This window comes from Oryctolagus cuniculus, chromosome 7 (assembly GCF_051225735.1).
Source record: "Oryctolagus cuniculus isolate XC-2025 breed Fujian yellow rabbit chromosome 7, ASM5122573v1, whole genome shotgun sequence".
Taxonomy (NCBI): domain Eukaryota; kingdom Metazoa; phylum Chordata; class Mammalia; order Lagomorpha; family Leporidae; genus Oryctolagus; species Oryctolagus cuniculus.
The window spans coordinates 132635005-132658969 of NC_142873.1; the positions used below are offsets into that span (position 1 = coordinate 132635005).

General features: G+C 40.2%; 1 protein-coding gene and 1 pseudogene across 42 annotated transcripts in view; both read left to right on the forward strand.

Moving 5' to 3' along the window:
- The window catches only part of SCMH1 (Scm polycomb group protein homolog 1), a 232624-nt gene that overhangs the window by 139630 nt on the left and 69029 nt on the right, over nucleotides 1-23965 (forward strand). For 37 of the 41 annotated variants that reach the window (XM_089300878.1, XM_089300882.1, XM_089300871.1 and 34 more), the window contains one exon: nucleotides 8217-8460. The exons of 3 other annotated variants lie outside the window; for them this stretch is intronic. In XM_089300878.1, coding sequence (XP_089157004.1) covers nucleotides 8217-8460 — 244 coding nt within the window. Of the gene's footprint in view, nucleotides 1-8216; nucleotides 8461-17133; nucleotides 23154-23965 lie in introns of those variants that run through there. One more of the 41 variants, XM_089300891.1, reaches the window with a different exon arrangement.
- LOC103350210 (lysosomal-associated transmembrane protein 4B pseudogene) lies at nucleotides 29-5963 on the forward strand (annotated as a pseudogene). The gene has a single exon (XR_016211090.1). The product of XR_016211090.1 is annotated as a lysosomal-associated transmembrane protein 4B pseudogene (transcript).

The window sequence follows — 23965 nt, forward strand, 5'->3', positions numbered from 1 at the left end:
GTGTCACCAACTCCAAGCTGCATAAGGTCAGAGAAAATTAAATTGTGTCAGTTACTGAGCCTGTGATGTTCACATTATATTTATGGCCTAAAGATACCTTCTCAGAAACTAATTTAATAGAATTTTTAGTACCTTACAAAGTAACAATTATCATGGAAGGAATATGTTAGAGTGTAAGTTAGGATTCTTGGGTTTGGGATCTCATCTGTCAGTAATAAGCTAAACTTAGATCCTTTCATGGGACTCAGTCTACCTCACAGGGCTGTTAAGTTAAAATATTTTTATTAGAACTATAAATGTTATATAAGCTAAAGAAACATTACTTATATTCTTCAAGTTCTGTAGAGAAATAAAAGAGACTACCTCATTTAATACCCATAGACAACTTTATGAACAAATAATTATTATTGCCATTTAATAGTTAAGGAAATGTATTTTTGCTAAGGCACTTGCTCATGATCATATGGCTAGTAAGTGGGAGAACAAGGACACAAACCTGGTATTTGTTCTTCCTCATTCCTCAGGGAAAAGACAGTCTGCTACCAGTTGAATTTTCTAATGGGGTGAGAGTTACTGTAAAGGGTACTAGTTTGGTTTGCCCATGATCCCAATTAAGTCTAAACTCTGAGAATGTCCTAATTTAAAAAATAAAAGTATACCTGAAAACTTAAAACTCTTTCACTACAAAATACCTCAAAGTTCAGTGGTAGGGAATTAGCAAATATTCTTTTCAACGTTTGGTTGAGGTAGAAAAATCTTCAGAGGCCAAAAATGAAGATGGAAAACTAAGAGTGTTAATTTAGCTACTGACCCTGCTGCTGCCAAAGGAGCTTTGCTATTCTGAGGATCTTGTCTTTCTACAGCCACAGTTAAGACACAGATGAGGCCTTGGACCCAAGCTCAGCAAGGATGTGAACCTGAAACTGCCGCATAAAAACCAGATCAGCTCCCTCAAATGTTTACCCCTTAGTGACAAGATGATTGTGTTGATAGGAAGAATTTCTGCTGAACTCTGGGCAAGCACAAGAATGGAGTTCAGATACAGTTCATATGCTGTCTAGTACTCCAGAATAGTACGGAGCTATTTCTAGGTGCCTGGCAGAAACAAACCCAAAATTGGGAGAATTTGATTCACTGCAGGCATCAGAGTGAAGTACCACTGCAGATAAGCACGTGGTCCAGACCTAGACAGCCCTCCAACGCTTTAACAAACCTAGCATAATGGGGAGTCCATAGATGTAACCCCAAGGACTTTCAGATAATAGAAATATATAGCGATTATGAATTAAGTATTTGAAAATGACTTAAAGAACTAATGAAATGGGACAGGAGTTGTGGCATAGCAGGAAAAGCCACTGTCTGCAGAACTGGCATCCCATGCTGGCTCAAGACCGGTTGCTTCACTTGAGATTCAGCTCCCTGCTAGTGTGCCTGGGAAAGTAGCAGAAGGTGACCCAAGTACCTGCACCCCTACCACCCATTTGGGAGACACGGAGGGAGTTCTGGGCCCTTGGCTTCAGCCTGGCACAGCTACGGATGTTACGGGCATTTGGGGAGTGAACCAATGGATGGAAGATCTCTCTCTTTCTATCTTCTTCTTTCTGTGTAACTCTGACTTTCAAGTAAATAAATAAATCTTAAAAAAAAAAAAAAAAAAAAAAACTACAGGGACTGGTGCTGTGGCACAGTAGGTTAATGCTCCACCTTTGGCACCAGCATCCCATATGGGCGCCGGTTCTAGTCCTGGCTGCTCCTCTTCCAATCTAGCTCTCTGCTATGGCCTGGGAAAGCAGTAAAAGATGGCCCAAGTTCTTGGGCCCCTGCACCCACATGGGAGCCTGGGAAGAAGCACCTGGCTCCTGGCTTCGAATCGGTGCAGCTCCGGCCATTGAGGTCATTTGGTAAGTGAACCAACAGAAGGAAGACCTTTATCTCTGTCTCTTCCTCTCACTGTCTGTAACTCTACCTCTCAAATAAATAAAATCTTTAAAAAATTAAAAAAAATACAGAGCTAAACAAAGGATTAAAAAGTGGAAAAAGTCCAAATACTATTTTTTAAAGGCAGATTTAGAGAAAGACTAAATTGGACACCTAGATATGAAGCTTAAGTTTCAAACCATTAAAATTAAAAATTAACAGGTATATATGTAACTTAAACATAAAAAAAATTAACTGCAAGAATGTGTAAGGAATTTCCCCATATTAGCACACAGAGAAAAGAGATGGAAATGTTAGGAAAAGAAACAAGGAAAATAATATTAGAAGACTCATTAGATGGTAAACTTAAAATCTAGAAAGATGAATTAGAGAAAGGCAGTATTGAAAAGATAACTGAGACTTCTCTAGAATGTGAAATACAGACAGATACACACCTTAAAACATCATGGTCTTACTAAAGAAAACTAAAGTCAAAAGAGAGGATAGGATCAAACAGAATAATACCTTCAGAGGAATTAGTTAGCTGACAGCACATTTCTTGGTAGCAGCAGTATAAGCCAAAAAATAATGAAATAATATTTTCAAAGTACTGAGAGAATGTAGTCATTCACCTGGAATTCTGTATCAATTTGTAGTATTGTTTCAGAATTAAGGTAAAATCAAACAATCCAGAAAAAGCCAATGCAAGTAGATACTAAATATCAACTAGTAAAGCAACTGAAAAATATATTTTAAGAGGAAGGTAGTTGAACCAGAAAGTAATAATAGGATGTTACACTTGATCTTAGCCAAAAGGCCTAGAAGCAATAAGAACAAGATGCTAGAAGCAATGGTGAAGGAAGAGATTGGTTACATTTGAATAAAACTAATCAAGCACTGCCTATTACTGTGTCTACCAATTATAAGACCAAAAGTGACCAATATAGAACTAAATTACCTACATCTATACAAGCCAAGAATACTTAAAATATCCTCAAGTTCTTTTATTTTTTGGACTAGAAATAAAGATGAGTTTTAGACTTTGTTGAATCAACTCTGCAGTTAAAATCTTATGGGGGTCCACCAAAAGATTTCAAGTAGAATGTTTAACTTCTAAATCAATGGAGGGGAGAGGGAGAAGAAGACTGAGCTGACTGAGAAGGAGAAAAAAAGCAACACTGAAAATCAAGTTGGCCACCTTCAGAGCACAATGTTAGGTTGGGACAGCCACTCAGAGCTCTCAAGGGGATCGCGGAGCTGGGTAGGCAGGAGGGTGAGTGAGTGGGCCAGAAGTTCAGGTGGTGGCAGAGCCTAGGGATGCACAGCCGAAGTTCCCGCAGACTTGGGCATGCGCTCGCGTCACTGCGCTCAAAGCCGGAATGATGAAGATAATTGCCTCCTAGACGCAGTTCTACTCCCAACAGCTGCCTGCCTGTGCTGCCACGTCCGCACCAGCCCTATACTGCTTGCGTCTGGTATTTGATCATCAATGTTGTGGTCCTGAAGATTTTACTGAGCGTGTTGGTTGACCAATATCACTTTGAGTCCTGAACTAGGAGGCAACATTGCGTTCATATAATACCAATATATGTGCATAACTACTACAATTTCTCATGACCCTGATATGTGCAGTGCCCACTTATGGGCATTCAAACAACACACTGCCTGGCTCATCCTGTTCTTGTTACTGGATCTTTGATTTTTTTCTGAACACCTTGGTTACAGTCACTGTGCTTGTTTATCTATTCAGGAATACATAAGTTAACTGCCTCCTAATTTCCCCGGCAAGGATGACATCATGTCAGTGAATCCTACCTGTTTGATTGTGACTATTCTTCTGCTTATCAGCAATATCTTGACTGAAGCATTACTTGATTAGCTGCGTTTGAAACTGTTACCAAAACATCAGTAGCGGGAATGCCTCTGATGTCCTGGTTTATATCACCAGCAATAACACTGAAATGTTGTTACCTCCACTTTATGGTACCACTGTTAATGGCTCTGCTAAGGAGCCACCACTGCCTTCTGTGTCTGCCTAAGCCTGGGAGGGAGGCAGTAGAGCTGAGAGCCAACAGCTTGACTTCTCAAACATCTGAGCAGTAGTTCTGCAATTCGACTGCTGAGATGAGCTCTCCAAATTTCCTTGCTGCTGAAATGCTACATTTTAAAATTTGGTTGTTAAGTTGAAATCTTCCATCATTTTACACATTTGCTTGAGCTGGAACACTGTGATAGATTAGCTATAGAGTTCTTTCTGTAGGGGTGGGAATCTAAGGGACTCCATTAGAGCACTGAAGCTGCCCCAAGCTATGTATGGATGGGCCTTGAGTCAGAAGTCTGATTTTATACCCTTTGAGGCAATGATTAGTCATACTTTTTCTCTGTTCCCTCCATCTGTATGCAAAGTATAAAATAAAATCAAAAAATTACACAGTACTTTGCTTAAACCATCCAGTGTATAGAGCAAACCCTTATGAAAACAGAAATGTTGATTGTGTAACCATTGCTGTAAAATACACATGCACACCCACACACACAAAAATAACAAAAGAGTTTCCCTATTATCCTTTATGATTTAAATTCAATGACCATTTGTATTTGCTGGTCATGGGCTTTCTTGATGGACTATATTGAGACTATAATCTCAGGTAGCAAGGTTAGTAACTCCATGCTTGGGGATGGAACTGGTTTATTTGGCACTGTATGGGAGTTGGTTTCCCCCTTTTACTTAGTGTTCTACTTTTAGCCTAACCCAAAGAGAATATCTACTTGCTTTATCAAGTGGGATGACTGTTATATATTTACCTTATATTATGGATAAGAGTTTTTCTTTCTTCCTCTGCAAGGTACCTCCCACTAGTGTGATTTTCCCAGTATGCCTTGCCATCTTTGAAAACGTCTGTCTTCAGGAAAACAAGGGAGGTTGTGCTCCCTGTGGAAGGCCCCTATCTGTACTACCTGAATTGCAAAAGAATTTTATATTTCCTGTGTTCAAAGTTGGCAGCTTTCCTGTTGTTCATGATTTTGCTGTAAATGAAAGTTTTTGCAATTAAACTGAAATTTGCCCATATCCAAGAAAAAAATCAAGTTAAATGGATATGTGAACAATAAGATGGTTCTAATAAATTCAGATATATCAGTTACCACAGGAAATAAGCTTAGACTCATCAGTTTAGTAATACATAGATGTTTAAAATCTAAATATATGATATTTACTATAGACACTGCTTAGATATAATAACATAAAATGTTGAAAATAAAAGATATATTGGGCAAGCTTTTATCAAAATTAATTTGATATAAACTATACTAAAATCAGACAAAGAAGACTTTGATTCTAAAAAGTGTTAAAGAGATCACTACCTAATGATTAAAAAAAAGTACAGTGGGATGGCATTGTGGCTCAGCAGGTTGAGCTGCCACTTGGGATACCAGCATCCACTGGGCACCAGTAAGTCCTGGCTGCTCCACTTCTGATCCAGCTTCCTTGATAATGTGCCTGGGAGGCCGCAGAGGATGGCCCAAGTGCTTGGTCCCTTGCACCTACATGGGAGATCCAGATAGAGCTCCAGGCTCTGTATTTATTTGGGGAGTGAGCCAGCAGGTAGAAGATCTCTCTCTGTTTCTCTTCCTCTCTGGGTAACTCTGTCTTTCAAAATAAATAAAAATAAATACATTTTTTAAAGTACAGTTCACAAATTAAAGCAGTTATAAAATATACAAAATATATTACTAGTTTATTCCTACTTAATAAGAACAAATGATTTGAAAAAAATTTTTAAATGGCATTTATAATAATAGAATTTTTTTTTTTTTGGACAGTGAGAGAGAGAGACAGAAAGGTCTTCCTTTGCTGTTGGTTCACCCTCCAATGGCCGCCGCGGCTGGCGCGCTGCGGCCGGCACACCGCGCCTATCCGAAGGCAGGAGCCAGGTGCTTATCCTGGTCTCCCATGGGGTGCAGGGCCCAAGCACTTGGGCCATCCTCCACTGCACTCCCTGGCCACAGCAGAGAGCTGGCATGGAAGAGGGGCAACCGGGAAAGAATCCGGCGCCCCGACTGGGACTAGAACCCGGTGTGCCGGCGCCGCAAGGCGGAGGATTAGCCTACTGAGCCGCGGCGCCGGCCAATAATAGAATTAGATAATATACCTAGAAAAACATATTAGTAAACAATAGTTATTTATAAAGGAAATTTAAAAATCTGTTTAAGAATAAGTTCATATTTAAGAAGTCTTCAATAAATGATAACCTTTTCCATTGCAAAAGTTCAGTGTCATACATAGTGAAGATTATTTCTTCTATGTTATCTATATTAAAGAAGACATTCATATTTTTAAAAATCTTAACAGATGGAAAAGACTTTCATGTCTTTTTTCTAAAAAAAGATTTAGTTATTTATTTGAAAGTCAGAGTTACACAAAGAGAGAAGGAGAGTCAAAGAGAGAGAGAGAGAGAGAGGTCTTCCATCCTCTGGTTCACACCACAGTTGGTCACAATGGTCGGACCTGTGCCTATCCAAAGCCAGGAGCCAAGACCTTCCTCCAGGTCTCCCACACAGGTGCAAGGGCCATCTTCTGCTGCTTTCCCAGGCCATAGCAGAGAGCTGGATCGGAAGTGGAGCAGCTTGGACTTGAACTGGTGCCCATATGGAATGCCAGCACTACAGGCAGTGGCTTTACTTGCCACAGCACAGGCCCCTGTCATGTCTTTTCATTTCAGAAGGCTCAATTATTATACCTAACAAAGAATATGCCTACACAAATTAATCTATTACTTCATTTCAATTTCAGTCAGAATCCTCATAAGATTTTTCTTAGGAACTTGAAAAGCTGATTAAAATGCATATAATAGCTAAAAAAGAAAGAATAGGAGTGGGTGTTCTGGTGCAGTGGTTTAATGCCTGCATCCCGTATTGGAGTGTGCCAATTTGAGTAGTGGTTTGAGTCCCAGCTACTTCACACTTCTGAGCCAGCTTCCTGCTGGTGTGCCAGATGATTGCTGAAGTACTTGGGTCCCTACCACCACATGGGAAACTCAGATGAAATCCCTGGTTCCCTCCTGCATGTAAAGCATGTAACAGTGCAAGGATGTTCACTAAAACTTTTTTGAAGTAGTAAACAATTTGGAACAACTTTAAATGTCTTTCAAAAGAGAATGAGTGGGACTGCTGCTATGGCGTAGCAGGTAAAGCCTCTGGCTGCAGTGCCTGAATCCCGTATGGACACCGGTTTGAGTCCCGGCTGCTCCGCTTCCAATCCAGCTCTCTGCTATAGCCTGGGAAAGCAGTGGAAGATGGCCCAGTCCTTGGGCCCCTGCACCCACGCAGGAGACCCGGAAGAAGCTCCTGGCTGCTGGCTTCAGATCAGCTCAGTTCCAGCCTTGCAGCCAGCTGGAGACTGGACCAGCAGATGGAAGACCCCTCACCTCCACCTCTGCCTCTCTGTAACTCTACCTTTCAAATAAATAAATGAATCTTAATAAAAAGAAAGAGCAAATTTTGATGTATACACATAATGGAATATTATTAATAGTTTAAATGATCTGGAGCTGTATTTATCAATGTGAATAACTTATAAAAACATGATGTTAAAAAAATTGTAGAATGTGTATAGTATAATACCATTTATATAAAATTTAAAAGCATACAAATGGATATGTATTTATATAATAAGATATAAAAATATATGGGTAGTTGTTACCTCTGTTGTAGATAGAAGGGAAATAGGAGAGAGAAAGGGCACAAAGGGAGACTCTATCTGTAAATTTATTTATTTAACAAAAATCTAAAGCAAAGGTATCAAATGTTTGGATTAATTAAGTAATACTTTGGAATACTTTAAAATATATTTAAAATATGACTGAGCCTCCATTATAAATCTCATATAGCAATCACTTTTTTACTTCTTTATTTGTAAGGCAGAGTTACAGAAAGGCAGAGAGAGAGAGAGAGAGGTTCTCCATCCACTGGTTCACTCCCCAAATGGCCATAGTGACTGGGAGCGGGGTTGAACTGAAGCCAGGAGCCAAGAGTTTCTTTCTTCCAGGTCTCCCACGTGGGTGCAGGGGCCCAAGCACTTGGGCCATCCTCTGCTACTTTCCGAGACCATAGCAGAGAGCTGAATCAGAAGAGGAGCAGTTAGGGCTCGAACCAGTGCCCATAAGTAGCAGCTTTACCTGCTACACCACAGTGCTGGCCCCTAGCAGTCACTTTTACTCATCCAAATGAGATAGCAGTCTGTTAGCATACATAGCCTCTATCTTTGTGTCTAGGTCTGTGTATTTCTGTTTCTCATCTAGGAGCCACCATCGCCTTCCCACAACTTCTTCAAAATGGGCATGAAGCTAGAAGCTGTGGACAGGAAGAACCCTCATTTCATTTGCCCAGCCACTATTGGGGAAGTTCGGGGCTCGGAGGTGCTTGTCACTTTTGATGGGTGGCGAGGGGCCTTTGACTACTGGTGCCGCTTTGATTCCCGAGACATCTTCCCCGTGGGCTGGTGTTCCTTGACTGGAGACAACCTACAACCACCTGGCACCAAAGGTAAATGCCCAACTATAGGCATTATATTATAGGGTAATAGAATTACCCAGGTCTGTCATGGTCAGCGTATCTTCACTGGTGAGCTTAGCCAGTAGGCAGAGGAGGAACAAGGGCCAGCAACTTAGGTAAAAGCCAGGGTCTTCCAGAGAATAATCAGAAATAGAGACAATTAAATGTCGATGAAGCTAGTCATGGAGTTTGCCATAAAGTAAAAATTCCTTGCTTAAAATATCTGGTTTTATTCTCAGGCAATTAGCTTCACCTCTCTTTACTTCTGTCCCTAAAACATTTCAGAGTTTTAAGTAAGATCATTCTCAAGGCAGACATCTTCCTTAGGCCTTGGGGATTTGTACATAAGCTGAAGTAACATTGGATTGTAGAAAGTCTCAAGAACCACTGTGACAAAGTAAAAAAAAAAAAAAAAAAAAAAAAAAAAAAAAACTGAGCTTTGAAGTGAGACAGACAGGGGTTTGAGTTCTAGCTTTGTCCTTATCAACTGTGTGGCTTTGAGCAGTTAATTCACTTCTCTTAACCTCAAATTCCACATCTATAAATGAATACCTACTTCATAAAGTTATCGTGAGAAATATGTGAGATTACATGAGTAAAACACTTACATCTGACAAATGACAAGTGCTAAACAATTTTTATTGTATTACTGCTATTACAGTTATGTACCGTGTTGCATTTATTATAATTACTATATAGTACTGTATGATTATTATATGCTATCATATTCTAATAGTATTGTTATAAAACTAATAACCACTACCAGTGGGAGAGTATTTATAAAATACTAGAATACTGTCACAGACTAAATGAATGCTAATGATACTTTTTTTTTATCTTTTATTTAATGAATATAAATTTCCAAAGTACGACTCATGGGTTACAATGGCTTCCCCCCCCCATACCGTCCCTCCCACCCACAACCCTCCCCTTTCCCACTCCCTCTCCCCTTCCATTCACATCAAGATTCATTTTCGATTATCTTAATATACAGAAGATCAGCTTAGTATACCTTAAGTAAGGATTTCAACAGTTTGCTCCCACACAGAAACATAAAGTGAAAAATAATAGATGATTTTTTTTAAATGATGATGAAATCAGATCAGACCTATTGTCATGTTTAATCCCAGTGAGAGTCAAGTTGGGAATTGATAATTTCTTTTTTTTTTTTTTACAGAAGATCAGTTTAGTGTACATTAAGTAAAGATTTCAATCGTTTGCACCCCCATAGAAACACAAAGTGAAATATACTGTTTGAGTACTCGTTATAGCATTAAGCCTCAGTGTACAGCACATTAAGGACAGAGATCCTACATGAGGAGTAAGTGCACAGTGACTCCTGTTGTTGACTTTACAAATTGACACTCCTGTTTATGGCATCAGTAATCTCCCTATGCACCAGTCATGAGTTTCCAAGGCTATGGAAGCCCCTTGAGTTCTCCGACTCTTATCTTGTTTGGACACGGTCATAGTCAAAGTGGAGGTTCTCTCCTCCCTTCAGAGAAAGGCACCTCCCTCTTTGAAGACCTGTTCTTTCCACTGGGATCTCACTCACAGAGATCTTTTTGCCAGAGTGTCTTGGCTTCCCATGCCTGAAATACTCTCATGGGCTTTTCAGCCAGATCCGAGTGCCTTTAGGGCTGATTCTGAGGCCAGAGTGCTATTTAGGACATCTGCCATTCTATGAGTCTGCTGAGTATCTCACTTCCCATGTTGGATCACTCTCCCCTTTATGCTAATGATACTTATGATGATGATAGTGGAGACCAACCAGGATAGATTTTGATTTTTTTTAGATAGTTGCTCTTAGTAAAGAAAATAACAATCGTCATCTCATCCTCTTAAGTCTGGGAATCTGAGGGTGTGGAAAGTTACCTGTTGTCTCAGAGCCTCTTTTCTAAACCTTTGTTGAATTAATTCATTCAATTAGCCAAATATTTATTGTACACCTAATTGTAAGCCATGCTAAGGATACAACAGTGGCAAAGATGAAAAATATTCCTCCTCCCTCATTGCACTTCTGTTCTGGTGGAGTGAGACAGAAGGTAAACATAGAAATCAAGAAATAAGATAATTTCAGATGGATAATTTCTGTAGATAAAAATAATTATGCCTAAGAAAATGTAAAGTATGATAAGATAGTGGCAGTCAAGGTATGATCATGAGATGATAATTTTGTTTAGTAGCTTTTTAAGTGTAATTGACAATGGCACATATTTAAAGTGTAAAATTTGAAAATGTTTGATATACATATCTATATGTACATGAAACCATTTCCACAATCAAGCTGATCAACATACCAATCATTGCCAAAAGATTCTTTGTGGAAGGAGAACTTCTTGAGATAGAATTTATTTTCAGGAAAATTTATCTGAAAAGTTGACATTTGAATTGAGACTTGAATAATGAGAAGGTGCCATCCAAGGAAAAAGAATTCCAGGCATGCAGGTGAGACAGCTAATTCTATGGTGCTGGGACATGAATGAATTTGCTGCATTTCGGGCCAGAAAACAGACCACCCTGATTACACTGCATTGCCTGAGTGGAAAGGGGTACAAGATGTATTGGAGAAGTGGGCAGGGGCAAATCTGTAGGACTTTGTAATCCAGAGTGAAAATTTTGGATTTTATTGTGAACATACTGGGAATCCATTAGAGGGTACTAGCAAGGGAGTGATAATATCTGATTTCTCTTTTTGAAAATCACTTGGACTTGTATCTTAGAATATAAAAGAACATAATTCAGCAATAAAAAGACAAATAATTCAATTTAAAAATAACCTAAAGATTTGGATAAATACTTCTAAAAAGCTGTATAACAAATGGTCAGTAAGCACTTCAGATGATCAGCATCATTAATCATTGGGGAAATCAAAATCACAGTGAGACATCATTTCATATTCATGGGTATAGCTTTTTTTTTACTTTTATTTAATGAATATAAATTTCCAAAGTATGATTTATGGATTACAATGGCTTCCCCCCCATACCGTCCCTCCCACCCACAACCCTCCCCTTTCCCACTCCCTCTCCCCTTCCATTCACATCAAGATTCATTTTCGATTATCTTAATATACAGAAGATCAGCTTAGTATACATTAAGTAAGGATTTCAACAGTTTGCTCCATGGGTATAGCTTTAATCTAAAAACAGACAATAGGAAATCTTATTCAGGATGTGGAGAAATAGTGCTGACAAGATTATAAAATGCAGCAGCCACTTTGGCTTTTTGCAAATTATTCAAAATGTTAAATATTGTGTTAGTATATGACCTGGAAGTTCCACTCATAGATTTATCCCCAAGAACATAGAAAACATATGTCCACACAAAAATGTTTCCTGAGTGCTCACAGCAGCATTATTCATAATAGCACAGAAGTTGTAGCAGAACAAATTTTCAACTCATAAATGGAAAATAAAACATGATATATACATAAATAAAATACTATTTGGCAATAAAAGGAATGAATGTGTGCAAAAATGTATCTTAAAAGCATTATGCTAAGGGAAGAATGCACTTTAAAATACTATGCATTATAATCTGCATGTGTGTGAAATGTTCAAAATATGCAAATACAGAAAAATTACAGAAGTAGATTAATGGTTGCCGGGATGTGGCGGGTGAGGAAGGGAAATGGTATGTGACTCCAAATGTGTATGGAGCTTCCTTCTGAGAAAATGAAAATGTTCTAAAATTAGGTCATGGTACTGTTTGCCCAATTCTGTTGAATACATTAAAAAAACACTGAATCATGCCAGGTGAATTTTTTGGCATGTGAACTATATGTCAACAAATGTGTTATCTAAAAAGTCTCTTGGGCTGCTCCATGGAGGATGGGCTGTGGTGGATGAGGAAGACATGAAAGCTGTGTAGGTTAGGATAGTGGCACTGAGATGGAAGGAACTTGGGGCAGGGTAAGGAGGAAACGCACTTCTTGGCTCATGAAAGTATCAGTCTTCTATACATTGCAAGAAACAAATACCCTGGGGTCTGTAAAGAAACTCATGGCCATCCTTCTGCATGCCTTGTGAAATAAGAGCTTTGTGGAAACAAGAAGTGAAGCACCTCGGATCTGGTAGTGGAGTCAATTTTGTTCACTTGAGGCTAAAACAAAGTAAGCCTTGGTGTGCCAGACTTTCTTGAGGCAGTAGATTGATTTTCTCACCTTCTGGCCTAGAGAATTCTGTTTTCTGACTAGTAAATCTCTTAGAGTAGTTGAGCAGAAGAGCTGAGAGTGTGTCCAGGAATTGCTGGCCATGCATTTCTTTGATTGTATACCATGCTGATAAGAAATATCAATGTGGCTGATGCTTCCAGAGAAGTTTATTGAATGTTCTCTTCTGTGTCTCTCTGGAGACTTTAGATTCTTTTTTTTTTTTTTTTTAAGATTTATTTAGTTATTTAAAAGAGTTACAGAGAAAGAGGTAGAGACAGAGAGAGGTCTTCCATCTGCTAGTTCACTCCCGAAACGGCTGCACAGCTGGAGCTGAGCTGATCCAAAGTCAGGAGCCATGAGCTTCTTCTGGGTCTCCCATGTGGGTACAGGGATCCAAGGGCTTGGGCCATCTTCCACTGCTTTCTTAGGCCACAGCAGAGAGCTGCTTGCTTTGTGAAGTAAGTCTCGGCCCTGAGACTTTAGATTCTTAAGAAAAGATGGCTTGGAGCCAATGCTCTGGCATAGCAGGGAAAGCCGCCACCTGCATATGGGTGCCACTTTGGGTCCTGGCTGCTCCACTTCTGATCCACCTCTCTGCCATGGCCTGTGAAAGCAGTCAAATATAGCCCAACTCCCACATGGGAGACCCAGAAGAAGCTCCTGGCTCCTGCCTTCAGATCGGCACAGCTCCGGCCATTGTGGCCAGTTGGGGAGAGAACCAGCGGATGGAGGACCTCTCTCTGTCTACCTCTCCTTCTCTGTGTAACTCTTTTGAATAAATAAATAAATCTTAGAGAGAAGATGGCCCAGAAAGGAGAAAGAGAGACATACAGACATGGACAGACAGACCCACTTCTTTTACATGGCATTTCTAGACAGGTTCTTCAGTCATCATTCCAGCAATGGACTGGTTTCCTCCAACAACTCTCTCCTTCTCCACTTCATTCCCTCTGGAAGCCCTACAACAGAGCTTTCCATAGTAACAGAGATTCAGCCATCTCAGTGTCTTGGCTAACGAGCAAGTGATACTATGTGGAAAAAATGTAGTTACACAATTCATTTCATAAAACAAGATGTTCTCTGTATGCAAGCGTGTTCACTTTCTAATCATGCTGTCTCCTCTTTCTACCTTCTGGTCATTAGTGAGCAAATATATAAACATTCAAAGTATGATGAGAATGTTTCTTGCCTAGTGGTAAATAGGGGAAAACACCAGAATTCACTTAATGTTCTTTTACACACATTGTTTTATTTACCTGCTACTCTGAGCTAGGTGTAATTATTTTCAGACACTTTTATTAGGAAACAGACTCTCAGAGGATGAAATGACTTGGCTCTGTTGCTAAGTCCAGAGAGAGAGACTGTAGAGCTCTTTTAGCAAAGCAAGCTGTCAGGACTGATGTCACTTTGAGCCATGGTGTCCTTATGCACATCTGTATAGTGTCTCCGTTTTCTTTGGGTCTCTCTTCTTCAAAGTTTCATTTGAAACACTGAATTTTGGCTTCCAGATCGTGATAGGGAAAAAGCAGTATGATATAATATCAGAGGATTGAACTGGGTTCAAGTCTCAACTGAGCTGCAAACTTACTTTATGTCTTTGAGCCAGTAGTGCTTACATGTAAGAAACTGAACTACCTCCCCCACCCTTCTGGGTGGTTTTTTGTTTTATCATAAGCAAGCCAGACAGGATAAAGGGTTGTAAATCAGGTCTTTTGCTGGTTTTGTCCCCACCTTATTGGTCGACAATTTGGTCCCCAAGATTGTACTTAAAAACCTCATTACTGCCAGCCCTTAGGATCTTCTCTTGGAACCCACCTCTCTGTCACCCTGGCAGGAGTTTTCCAATTTGAATAAATCCTACTTTACTTTCAAAAAAAAAAAAAAGAAAGAAAGAAAGAAAGAGACAGACAGAAAGACAGAAAGACAGAAAGAAAGAAAGACAGAAAGACAGAAAGAAAGAAAGAAACTGAACTAGATAATCCTTAAAATTTAATTTCTTGGGAATAGGCACCAAATGACTCTTGTGACTTTGACTCCTATTTGAGTAGAGATCAATCAACCTACCTACCACCTAGTTCTACCTATCTGAGAGACTCATGTGTGCTCTTCAGTACCTCTCCTTTTCTCCTTTGCTAAGGCAGCAGTATACCATTTGGTCCCTTAACTCCTGGAGCCAAGCTGTTACTGACCCAAGATCTTTGGCTCACTTGGAAATAGAAATTTACAAGAAGCCAACATGCAGTCCAGACAAGATTTACTGGGGGCTATGCTCAAACACAAGGGAGGCAGCAGCCAGAAGAGATTCTGCAAACTGGTTCCAGGATGGGAAGTGAGCAGGTACTTTTATGAGATTGGAGAGGTGCCCCTAGGTACACTGCAGTTCAACCTACACACCACCTGGGGTTCTGGCTCATCTTGGAATGTAACTCTTGAGTTTGCCACCAGTTTGTTTTTTCTTTTCTTTTGTTGTTTGTTGCACATAACAACAAACAAGGCTCAAAATGGCAGTGTTGTTCACTGTTGTGACCTCAGGAATATCACATAGTGAGCTACTTTGCGCATGGGTACAGGTTGGGAAAGTCCCTAACAGAGCCGTAGGGGCTATTTTGTAGTTAGGGTCTGGTTGCTCCTTTTTCCTGATTGGTTTAGAGCCAGAGATGGATATGTAGCAGGTCTTGAGGGGCCTGATCTAATGAGTCCTATCTCAATGCCAACTCTTTTGGGCAGAGAATACAAAGCTCTAGCTAATCAAGAGTATTTGGTTATAAAATACAGAAGCTTTATTTTTTTTAACATAACGTGTGTGTGTGTGTGTGTATGTATGTATGTGTGTATGAAAGAGAGAGAACCCAAAAAATGTTTTAATTTTTAAAATTTCAAAAGGGAAATAAAATAATTAATCCATATAGCATGACTATGATGCTAACCAGATTATTGACTATCATCATAATCCCTATGCTCTGATTTCAGGCTGGGCTGGCCAGTTTCAGATTGTAATGTAGCTGCCTATGCAGTTTTACAACAGGAAGAGAACATGAGAACCAAGCCACTTCATATTTCTATTTTTACTAAAAATTTATGTGCCACTGTTCTGGATTATACATTAATCCCTTGTGAATTAATATGGTATTAATTGGGTCTGTCTGCTCTCTGCATATAATCTAAATGTGAGAGTCCAGTAAGAAGTGCTGCTCTTAAGTATACCTACTATAGTAGAAGTCAGTCAGGCTTCATTAAAAAAGAAGAGAGAGATCTTCCATCTTTTGGTTCACTCCCCAAATGGCCACAATGGTGAGGGCAGGGCCAGGCCAAAGCCAGGAGCCAGTAACTCCATCTGGGTCTCACTTCTTTCCCAGGCACATTAATAGGAAGTAGAATCAGAAGTGGAGCAGCCAGGACTCGAACCCTCGTACACATGGGATGCCAGTGTCACAGGAAGCAGCTCTATTTGCTAGGGTGCAATGCTGGCTCCATAGCCAGGCCTCATTTGCCCTCTTTGTCTACCTTTGTACCTGGGACAGGTTTCACTGTAATCTAAGTGCTGTGGCTGAGGTGCCAGAGTATCACCTTCATTTTGAGGGCAAGAATTTGATGCTTAGAAACAAAACTTTCAAAACATTGCTTCTTTTTTTCTGTGAAAAATGTTTTCCATACTTGAAATATATTCTGTTTTTGTTGTAAAACTGCATAGGAGAGTTGCAACTGTGCCATAGTGGGCTAATTATTCCACCTGTGGTGCCCATATCCCATATGAGCACTGATTTGAGACTTGGCTGCTCCTCTTCCGATCCAGCTCTCTGCTGTGGCCTGGGAAAGCAGTAGAAGATAGCCCAAGTCCTTGGGCCCCTGCACCTACATGGGAGACCCGGAAGAAGCTCCTGGCTCCTGGCTTCAGATCGACGCAGCTTTGGCCATTGTGGCCATTTGGGGAGTGAACCAACAGAAGGAAGACCTTTCTCTCTGTCTCTCCTTCTCACTGTCTGTAACTCTACTTCTCAAATAAATAAAATAAATCTTAAAAAAAAAAAGAAGCTCAAAATGGAAGTTACTAAATTTTAACATCTGTGACTCTATTTAACAAACCATATAACATATAGTATAGTGCTAGGTTTTTAATACAAGCATGAATAAAGAACTAAAATTCTCCCTTATGCCAAATCTAGGAAGTTGGGATTATTTTTCTACCCAAGTCCATGTTAAGTGGAATAATATATTAACTTTACCCTTACATCCCATCACTTAGCACATACTAGTTATTTAGTGATATTTGCTGAATGAAATATGTTATACTATATTTTATTATTCTATTTCTATTTATCCTCACCTAGTGCCAATTTTCAGAAATAATTCACATTATTACAAAAATGAGAGTGCTCAGGTATGGTACAATTTTAATAGCATAATAAAAACTATTTAAAATGGGGCATAATAAGCTAAACCTCTGCCTCTAGCACCAGCATCCCATATGGGTGCCAGTTCATGTCCTGACTGCTCCTCTTCTGACCCAGCTCTCTGTTTATGGCCTGGGAAAGCAGTGGAAGATGGCCTCAGTGCTTGGGCCCCTGCATCCACTTGGAAGACCCAGAAGAAGCTCCTGGCTTTGGATCGACCCAGCACAAGCTGTTGTAGCCATTTGGGGAGTGAACCAGCAGATGGAAGACTTTCTTTCTGTCTCTCCCTCTCTCTTTTCTGTGACTCTGCCTCTCAAATAAATAAATAACATCTTTAAAAAAATTTAATGTCCTGCTTAAATTTTTGAAAACTTGATGGCCAAAAGTGAGAGTAACAAAGGGCATTAAGACTCTATGCAGAGCCTGCAGTCACTCAGCACGTGCACTTGCACTTGCACACCTCTGTACCTGAAACTACCCACGGCCCTTCTACCAGTTGCTTTTTCTTTTTCTTTTTTTAAGATTTCTTTATTTATTTGGAAGGTAGAGTTAGAGAGAGAGACAGAGAGCAAGATCTTCCATCTGCTGATTTACTCCCCAAGTGGCCACAACAGAGCTGGGGCACTCTGAATTCAGGAGCCAGGAGCTTCCAACAGGTCTCCCATGTGGGTGTAGGGGCCCAAGCACTTGGACCATCCTGTGTTGCTCCCCTAGGTATACCATCAGGAAGCTGGATCAGAAGTGGAGCAGCTGGGGACTTGAGCCAGTGCTCATATGGGATGGGGGTGCTGCAGGTGGCAGCTTTACCTGCCACACCATAACTCTGGCCCCAAGCTTCTATTCCTAGAAAGCCACAACAAGTATGAGGATATGGTTTCTTCCTTAAGCTTCTGGTGGCTATTATCCTCCTCTTGTCTCCTGAGAAAGTGTGTGCACTGTCCATGTCAGTGTCCATGTTGGTTAATAAGCAAAAGCACATTCTTTGGTATTCTTAATGAGAATAGCCACTCAGGTGTTTTTCCTTTTGTCCTTTCATATCGTCTAGGCTTTGCCCTTATTTAATGTTTCATCCTTATACACTCACACAGTCTGTCCTTATGCCAGCTTTGAGCTTGTAGCTCTCTTTATTAATTCATCTATGCAGTAGATAGTTGTAGAGCAGCCCATGTTAGCAGTTCTAGGCTCAGTGGAGGTTATAGAGAAACAACTACCTTCCAGATTAAGTTCCTAAAATGAGAAAATGGATGTGCAAATGCATGGCACCATGTAAAACATAGTAGATGCCTGCTCTATGTTTAACTGTATCGGAATTAAGAAGTTCATGTATCTCAAGAAAAAGGAAATGCACACAGAGCCGTGGAATTGTCCTGTTTAAGAAAAATAAATATATTTATGTTATAAGGTTTTTGCAATGAATTAGTACTCCCATAACTGGTTTTCCCCTGACTGTATGCATATGGTACACAAATAGAGACAAAAATATGGAGAAATGAGATGTGTGACGCTAGATTATGAAGCAGGGAATTTGGGTTTTCCCACTGATTCTATTTATATCTGCCCAAGGGATGGAAGAATCCTGTTCTGTGCCTTTCATTTTCCTTAAGCTGCTTCTTGGTACTGTCCATTCTCTCCCCCGCCTTCACTAACTCCAGTATGGGTAGGCATTGTTAAATTGCCACTTGGGACCCTTACATCCCCTAACAGAGTGCCTGTTTTCTAGTCACAAGTCCTCCATTTCTGATCCAGTTTCCTGCTAATGTTCCTGGAAGGCAATACATAATGGCCCAGATAGTTGAGCCCCTGCCATCCATATGGGAGACCCAGATGGCATTCTGGCTCCTGTCTTCCAGCTGGCCCAGTCCTGGCTATTGTAGACATTTGGGGAGTGAACCAGTAGATGGGAGATGTCCCTAAATATCTCTATGTCACTCTGTCTTTCACATTTTTAAAAAAAATCTTTAAAAAGACAAACCTACTCTAGATGTCTGCAAATGGTAGTAGTTTGAGGTATATGTAACAAAATAACTGGCATCTCTCAGAGTTCTGGAAATAATGAGATGTGACTTACACAATTCATAAATTTGACCACACCTGCTGCTTTTTGGGGAATACTTAGAACTTATATAGCTTTTTTTTTTTTTTTTTTTTTTGGCCAGCTTTTAGTGTAACACCTATTATGTGCCAGCATCAATATATATTGACTGGTAAAGTCCTCTAATTTTTTTAGAGAAAGCTATTTTTTTTAATTTTTGTATTTATTTTAATTTATTTGAAAGGGAAAGAGACATACAGATATAGACAGAGATCTCCCATCCTCTAGTTCACTTTCCAAATGCCTACAACAGCCAGGCCAGGTTGAATCCAAGAACTCAATCCAGGTCTTCCGTAACTACTTGAACCATTAACTGCTGCCTCCCAGTGTGCATCATTAGGAGGCTAAATCAGGAACAGAGCCAGGACTTAAACCCTGGTACTCCAAGTAGCATCTTAATTGCTATAGCAAACGCCTACTCCCAGACCCTCTATTTTTAATACATGTAAATGATTCTACTGTATTGGTGGTCTTTCTATTTTTTTACTTGTTGAATATTATGGTTAGTGCAGCATTAAGCCTGTGATTAAAGAGTGGACTCATACTGTGTTTTTGCAAAAATTAAAAAATGGAAGGAGGGGAACTGAGGGAAGGGAAGAAGGAGAGAGGAAAGTAGGGGTATCTTCTTAGAATTGTACCTATAAATTCTGTTCTCTTTATATTAATTTTTAAATTATATAAAAATCATTTTGGACAACAAAAATTAAATTCTGTTACTAAGTTTTTTTCTTTAATTTACTAGATGATTTTTGAAGCCGTATTACAATTTAAAATGAGAATTTCTGAGTCTCAATGACAGTCTAGAAGAAAAAATGTAAACACTCAAGAGGATGAGGGAAACTTGGCAAAGGTAACAACAGAGCAAAGAAAAACAGATTGTAATCTTTTGAAATTTCTTGTCCTGTGCTAAGGACAGCTGGAACATGCTTATTTGACCATGTGGCTGACTAGCAGGTGCTGCGTCACAGTAAGCATCTGTCTACCTCTCTGAGCAGCCTAGGTTTAGCAGACAAACTAGCAGATCATCTCTGGGAAGATACAGCCCTCCACTTGCTGAAATTGCTGCTGTTACCTGTTTCCTCAGACAGCTAAGCAAGTCATACTTTTGAGTTTCTGTAATGCGGTTTTTATTTTTGTTGTTGTTGTTTAAATATGTATTTATTTATTTGAAAGGCAGAGTCACAGAGAGAGGTCTTCCACCAGATGGTTCACTCCCCAGCTGGCTGCAACGGCTGGAGCTGTGCTGATCTGAAGCCAGGAGCCAGGAGTCTCCTTTGGGTCTCCCATGTGAGTGCAAAGGCCCAAGGACTTGAGCCATCTTCCACTGCTTTTCCAGGCCGTAGCAGAGAGCTGGATCAGAAGTGGAGCAGCTGGGACTTGAATCGGTGCCCATATGGGATGCCAGCACTGCAGGCAGCAGCCTTACCACTAGGCCACAGCCCCAGCCCCAGTAATGAGGTCTTGAAGTTGGATAGTTAGTCAACATGCATGGTTTTGTCAGTTATCCTTCTGTTTTCCCTACCCCAGGAAAAATGTGATGTATCTTTTCAGTTACAGAGAAATATGCCTTAGAAATAAGAGTCAGGAGGGGGAAAGGAGCTGGTATGGAGTAGAAAAAGTGTTAACTGAGCCAGATGGGAACAGGAGGAAACCTATGCTTTACTAAGCGAACTAGAGTTTAGAGGACTAGAGTTGTAACCTTGGCGTCAGCCCAGCTGGAAGCACATAGCTGAACCCAGCCAAGTTGAATAAGGCTAATAAAAAACACATCCTCTAAATTAATGTGCTGAGGCAAATAATATACTTCCATGAATGAAAGTAAGATTCCAAGATTCTCATCCAAGATACTGATAAACAAAATGGGTTTTTCCCTGTTCTTTTTTTCTTTTCCGTTATTCATGTTCTATGGCATGTAGACACACACACACACACACATACCATCATAGACACACAAGCTGGGCTGTCTTACATTTTATGAATGTTTCCAATTCTGTATGCTTTATTGTTTCTACAGAGAATAGAAATCTGATGATAAATTATTTTTGGTAACAAAACTGCTTACCAGGAATTATTTAGAGAAATCTAGAAGGCAGCAGAATTATAACAGCATATTTATTTTCTTATTTTTTATAAAAGATTCATTTATTTATTTGAAGGAGTTACCCAGAGGAAGAGAAAGAGAGAGACTCTTCCATCCATTGATCCACTGGTTCACTCCCCAGAGGGCTGCAACTTCTTGGGCTGGGTCAGGCTGAAGCCAGGAGTCAGGAACTTGTTCTACATTGCCCATGTGGGTGCAGGGTCCGAAGCACTTGGACTATCTTCCACTGCTTTCCTAGGCACATTAGCAGGTAGCTGGATCAGAAGTGAAGCAGCCAGATCTCAAACTTGTGCCTATATGGGATGCCAGTGCCTCAGACAACGTTACACACTTATGCCACAATGCTGCTCTCAATTTCTTCTTTTTTTAAAAAAGATTTATTTTATTTATTTGAAATAGTTAGAGAGAGAGGTAGATACAGAGAGAGGGGTCTTCCATCTGATGGTTCACTCCCCATGTGGCTACAATGACCGGAGCTGTGCTGATCCAAAGCCAGGAGCCAGGGGCTTCTTCTGGGTCTCCCACATGGACGCAGGGGCCTACAATCTTGGGCCATCTTCTGCTTTCCCAGGCCATAGCAGAGAGCTGGATCGGAAGAGGAGCAGCTGGGACTAGAACTGGCACCCTTATGGAATGCCTGTGCTTCAGGCCAGGGCTTTAACCCGCTACACCACAACGCTGGCCCCCCTAGTTGCTTCTTTTATTCCATTATTTGGAGATATACTGCTATTTTGCTTGTTGGTTTCATAGTGGAAAGAGCATAGACTTTGGACACCGGAGATATAGGTTTAAATCCTAGCTATATGGCCTTTAACATGCTTTTTTTTTTTTTTCATTTGAAAGGCAGTGAGACAGAGATATTCCATCCACTAGTTCACTCCCCAAATTCTGACAACAGCTAGAACTGGGCCAGGCTGAATCCAGGAACCATGGAATTCAATCTGGGTCTCCCACGTTGATGGCAGGGACCCAAGTACTTTGATCCATCATCTGCTACCCTCCAGGACACACATTAGCCGAAAGCTGGATCAGACACAGAGTAGCTGAGACTCAAGCCAGGCACTCTGATATGGGATGCAAGTGTCCCAGGTGACAGGCTGCTGCACCAGACAGCTGCCACTTGCAAGTCTTTTAACCACTCCAAGCTTAGTTTCCCCATCTTTAACTATCAAAGTAGGATGGCTGTCTAAGGAAAAAGCACTTATGTAATTGTTTGAGTTGCAAGAGGAAATAGCTGTTTTTTTTTTTTTTCAAGGAATATCCTTTACTTGAAAGAATAACTAACTTGGATACTTGACAAACATTTTTTCCAAAATTAAATGAGCTGCTCACTTTAAGGAAGACAACCTATAAATGTTTACTGTCAATGATGAATGTATGGTTCCAAGTGAAAATCAGAATTTTAGAAAACTTACATCCACCAACATGAGCTTAATGAGTCACTCTTTACCATATTGTCTCCCACTTAGAAATTACTTCATTAAGAGTTAGTTAGTTGCCTTAAAATAAGTGTGAGATTGGGCCAGCATTGTGGTGTAGTGGGTAAAACCGCCACCTGCAATGCTGGCATCCCATATGGATGCTGGTTTGTGTCCCAGCTGCTCCACTTCCCATCCAGCTCCCTCCTAATGGCCTGGGTAAAATGGTGGAAGATGGCTCAAGTGCTTGGGCCCCTGCCACCCATGTAGAAGACCCAGATGAAGCTCCTGGCTCTAGACTTCAGCCCTGGCCATTGCAGCTGCTTGTAAAGTAAATCAATGAATGGAAGCTCTCTCTCTGTCGCTCCCTCTCTCACTGTAACTTGGACTTTAAAATACATAAATAAATATTTAAATAAACGTGACGTGTCAGAAAGGTAAAAAGTCAGAATCCTAGGGACCGGTACTGTGGCCCCTTTAAAAAAAAAAAAAAAAGAGGAAGAAGAAGAAAAGAAAAAAGAAGATATTTAGCATAATGAAAAAATTAAAAAAAAAAACAGTTTAAAAAAGAATCCTAGTATTTCAAGGTTCGAGGAAACCTCAGAGGTCATCAATTTTCATTTCTTTTTTTTTAACTTTTGTTTAATGAATATAAATTTCCAAAGTACAGCTTATGGATTACAATGGCTCCCCCCACCATAAATTCCCTCCCAACTGCAACCCTCCCCTTTCCCTCTCCCTCCCCTCTTCCATTCACATCAAGATTCATTTTCAATTCTCTTTATATACAGAAGATCAGTTTAGCATATATTAAGTAAAGATTTCAACAGTTTGCACCCACATAGAAACACAAAGTGAAAAATACTGTTTGAGTACTAGTTATAGCATTAAATCGCAATGTACAGCACATTAAGGACAGAGATCCTACATGAGGAGTAAGTGCACAGTGACTCCTGTTGTTGACTTAACAAATTGACACACTTGTTTATGGCATCAGTAATCACCCTAGGCTCTTGTCATGAGTCACCAAGGCTATGGAAGCCTTTTGAGTTCACCAACTCTGATCATATTTAGACAAGGTCGTAGTCAAAGTGGAAGTTCTCTCCTCCCTTCAGAGAAAGGTACCTCCTTCTTTGGTGACCTGTTCTTTCTTCTGGGATCTCACTCGCAGAGATCTTTCATTTAGGTTTTTTGTTGTTCTTGTTTGTTTGTTTGTTTGTTTGTTTTTTGCCAGAGTGTCTTGGCTTTCCATGCCTGAAATACTCTCATGGGCTTTTCAGCCAGATCTGCGTGCCTTAAGGGCTGATTCTGAGGCCAGAGTGCTGTTTAGGACATCTG